We start from the raw sequence: 3,319 nt of genomic DNA, 5'->3' as shown, positions 1-3,319 counted from the left end.
CCATTGAGGGTAGAGGTCAGGTCTGACTTTATTCATTGTTGAATAATCATTGCATAATGACAGTGTTTAGTAGTTAAAAAATATTTGTTGAAGAAAGAAAAGGATGGAGAAGGGGATTGGGAGAGCTTGCTATTTGCCAGCCATTGATGGAGGGAGAGAGGAAAGAAAACGAGAATCTGAGAAAGGAGGAGCACTGAGGGTGTCCAGGGAGTGAGCTATTGAAATGTCAACACCTGATGCTGAGAACAAGCAGGTGTCAGGGCTTGGACAGTGCTGGCAAAAAAAACAGCCAGTGTTTCAAGGGTACAGGAGTGCAGGGAAGGGCTAAGCTGGAGGGCAAATGCCTACCGAAAGGAGAAAAGGGCAAAAAGGATCAGGCCTCTAAAGCCTGTTACAGAAAGATGTGTTACTGCAGCACATTAAATCCACTTTTATATTTCGGTTGAAGAAGGACATGGGAATGCACAAGTCACTACAGCCCTGGTACCCATACAGGAATCTGTCACCTGGAAAGCAAAAAAGACAAGAAGTAAACAAATATTTATAGAAAGAATCAGTTACTCAGTGAATGAGGAGAAACAGCACATTGCCCTGGAGGGTCAGGTTCCCAGTTGGGAAGGGACACCAGCCACCCTGAGATGACCAAGATAGCTCCTTTAATCCATCCTCCCCTCAACCCCTAACCCTGCCTTCATTTGGTTCTCAAAAGTGCTAGGAGTGGAATTTTGAAGTCTAATCGCTGTCATCCCCGAGTATGTTTTCCTAGAAGACCTATCAACAAGCACTTTTTTTTTTCTCTCTTAACAGGTCTGTTGCTCAGGTCAAGAGCCAATGACAGCCTAGTACCAGCACCAGAGAAGCTTTTTCTTACTTTTATGGGGGGGGGGGCGGGATATGCTTCCACACTTTCTGTTCCTGCCTTCAGTGCTCTTGAGAGGGTCACCTCCCTCAAGATCAGTAAAAGAATAAAAAGAATTTAAAAAAAAAAAAAAAGGTCAGTAAAAGATCGATATCCCAGACATCTCAGTCTCTACCTACCTTCATAGACTTTCCTCAGGAAGCATTGCTGGCTCCCATGAGCCTGACAGGAGCTTTTCTCACTCTTGCAAATCCCTTTAGCAGTAATACGAGGGCACTGGACACACGTCAGAGCTGGAAAGACAAAAGCCGGGGAATGAGGCTGGTCAGAAAAGGCAGCTGAGTCTGTGACCCTGAGGACTGAACAAGGAACAACAGCCATTCCCATATTGAGGGAAGAAGCTGGACTCCTAGGAACTGATGGGGCTTCTGGGAGGAAGACCAAGGCCCCTGATAAAGGTGCCTGAGCCTAGCACCTAGTTGGAACTACTCCTTCCCATTCTTTCATTATCTTCCTGTTCCACAAAAGAAATTCCCCTTTCCAAACCAAATCTAGTAATGTCTGACAGAAAGATAGAGGAATTGGGAGTATTAAGAATTAGACTTGAGGCAGGAGGGCATAGGAGTCTAAGGAGAAGGAAGGAGGAGAAATACCCAAGAACCCCAAGACCAAACAATCCTTGGCCACCAGTGCATCTATTCATCCAGCTCAGCGCTCCCCAGGGCTCACCTTGCAGGTTTCCCCATAACAAGGAGAGGCCCAGCAGTAGCAGCAGCAGCAAGAGGTGCTTTCCCATAGTTGTAGGACCCAAGGACCAGAAGGAGCAGAAAGCAGGACAGAGCTGCTGGTGCCCCACCCCAGCAAGTCTGGTTTTTATAACCCCAGGCTGGGAAGGACAGCCAGTGGGAGCCCAGGTCAGGGACAGAGTTTCCCCTGAAGGCAGCATGAACAGAGAGCCAGGGGCAGGGTGGCGGGTGTCTGTGGGTCAGGGGAGGTGTAAGGGTGTAGCCAAGTCCTACCACTTCTGCTCACCTCCATTGGCCCTCCCCCAGGTACCTTCAGGCTTCTTTCTGACAGATCTCCCACCCCCCCCCCTTTTTTTTTTATTAGAGCTTTATAGTTATATAGGATTTCCCATATATTTCTCTCATCCTCCCTCTCCTCTCCCATTCTCCTTCCCTTACTCTACTAGACTTCCTTTTGCTTGTCTATTAATATATTTGATTCATTCTTTAGTATTCTTATCCTTACCTCCCCCTTTCTTTTATTTTACTCTAGTTTCCACATGAGAGAAAACATTCAACTTTGAGTTTCTGATTTGGCTAATTTCACTTAGCATGATATTCTCCATTTCGATCCATTTACCAGCAAATGCCATAATAAATGGGAGAATTATGGCTGTGTGACCCAATCACACAAGCTGTGGGATCGGGTGGCTGATGAGCCTGGTGAGGTGCAGCAGCACACTGCATCATGATCTTCCATAAAGAAGGAAACTATTTGCCTCAACATGGTGAGTCCAGGTAGGTATTAAGTCTCCTTATTTCTTGGAAATGGATGTGCAGCTAGACTATTATTCAGTAAAGCATTAAACCCAAAATAGCAGACTTGGGTTTATCTTCCATGCTATCCCAACCAGAAGAAGTTTCCTATTTGTTTACATACTTGATGAATGGAATTTAAAAACACTAATCTGCAGGAAAAGGTGTGTAGCTTTGGCTTCAGACTACTCCATAGCCCCTGGCACACTCTAGGATCTGAGTCTTCCCTTACTCAAACATGGTACTTCAACAATTAGCCTACCCCTCCCCTCTTCCCTCTATTTCCTACCTTAAGAACTGGAAACCACTGAAATGGGAAACATACTCCACAGAGGTATAAGGTCTAATTATTCCCCAGCCCAGTGCTGAAGTCTCAGAAGCCTGTGTCACCTACCCCACCAGAAAACAACATAGGACATGGATTGAGAGATACTTAGTGTGGAATCTTTGAACAATGTCATTCCATTTGGTTCTTGTACAAGAGACTATGTGGTAGCTATTAACATCTTGTATTAGTGAGAAAACAATCTAGCCAAGGGAATAGAAAGGATGATACAGATTCAAACCCAGTTTCGCAGACCCCACTAACTTTGTTATTATGCCAGTAGAAGTCTTGATGTTTCCCAAGAGCCTCCAAATTGTTGTTCAGAGGCCAAAGGTCATCCCTGGTCCCAGAGATGCCACCTGTGGCCTCCTTAGAGAAGTTCCCTAATGCGAATCTCACATTGTAAATAAGAATGGACATGTGTCAAAAGAAATAATCTCTGTCATTTGCTGAGAAAATTATTTTAACTAAATGCTTCTTCTTCTGGGACTCCCTTTTAGCCTTAAGCCTAGTATGCTGTGAATGGGAGGAAGAGTCTGGGCCTGGCTCTGTAGGCCAGCTCTAAGAATTCCTTTCTCTCTACTCCCTGGACCT

General features: G+C 45.2%; 1 protein-coding gene across 1 annotated transcript; it reads right to left on the bottom strand.

The window, feature by feature from the left end:
• Positions 1 to 381: 381 nt before the first annotated feature.
• On the bottom strand, positions 382 to 1,655 carry LOC114100663 (protein PIP-1-like). Its single transcript, XM_027945451.1, has 3 exons — positions 1,589 to 1,655; positions 1,039 to 1,152; positions 382 to 506 (listed from the first exon to the last, which is right to left on the bottom strand). The coding sequence occupies exons 1-3, from the start codon at positions 1,653 to 1,655 to the stop codon at positions 382 to 384; spliced, it is 306 nt and encodes a 101-aa protein (XP_027801252.1).
• Positions 1,656 to 3,319: the final 1,664 nt, after the last annotated feature.

Source organism: Marmota flaviventris, chromosome 9, assembly GCF_047511675.1.
Source record: "Marmota flaviventris isolate mMarFla1 chromosome 9, mMarFla1.hap1, whole genome shotgun sequence".
In the NCBI taxonomy this organism is placed as follows: domain Eukaryota; kingdom Metazoa; phylum Chordata; class Mammalia; order Rodentia; family Sciuridae; genus Marmota; species Marmota flaviventris.
The sequence above is the reverse complement of the archived record's forward strand: the minus strand, read 5'-3'. Positions and strand labels throughout refer to the sequence as shown.

What these genes read in the sequence shown, in the direction of transcription:
- LOC114100663 (XM_027945451.1), bottom strand. Translation starts at nt 1,655, where the DNA reads ATGGGAAAGCACCTCTTGCTGCTGCTGCTACTGCTGGGCCTCTCCTTG. An exon ending in GTTATGGGGAAACCTGCAAG is followed by an intron (nt 1,153 to 1,588) that starts GTGAGCCCTGGG and finishes TTGTCTTTCCAG; the next exon opens with CTCTGACGTGTGTCCAGTGC. An exon ending in CCTGAGGAAAGTCTATGAAG is followed by an intron (nt 507 to 1,038) that starts GTAGGTAGAGAC and finishes TTTGCTTTCCAG; the next exon opens with GTGACAGATTCCTGTATGGG.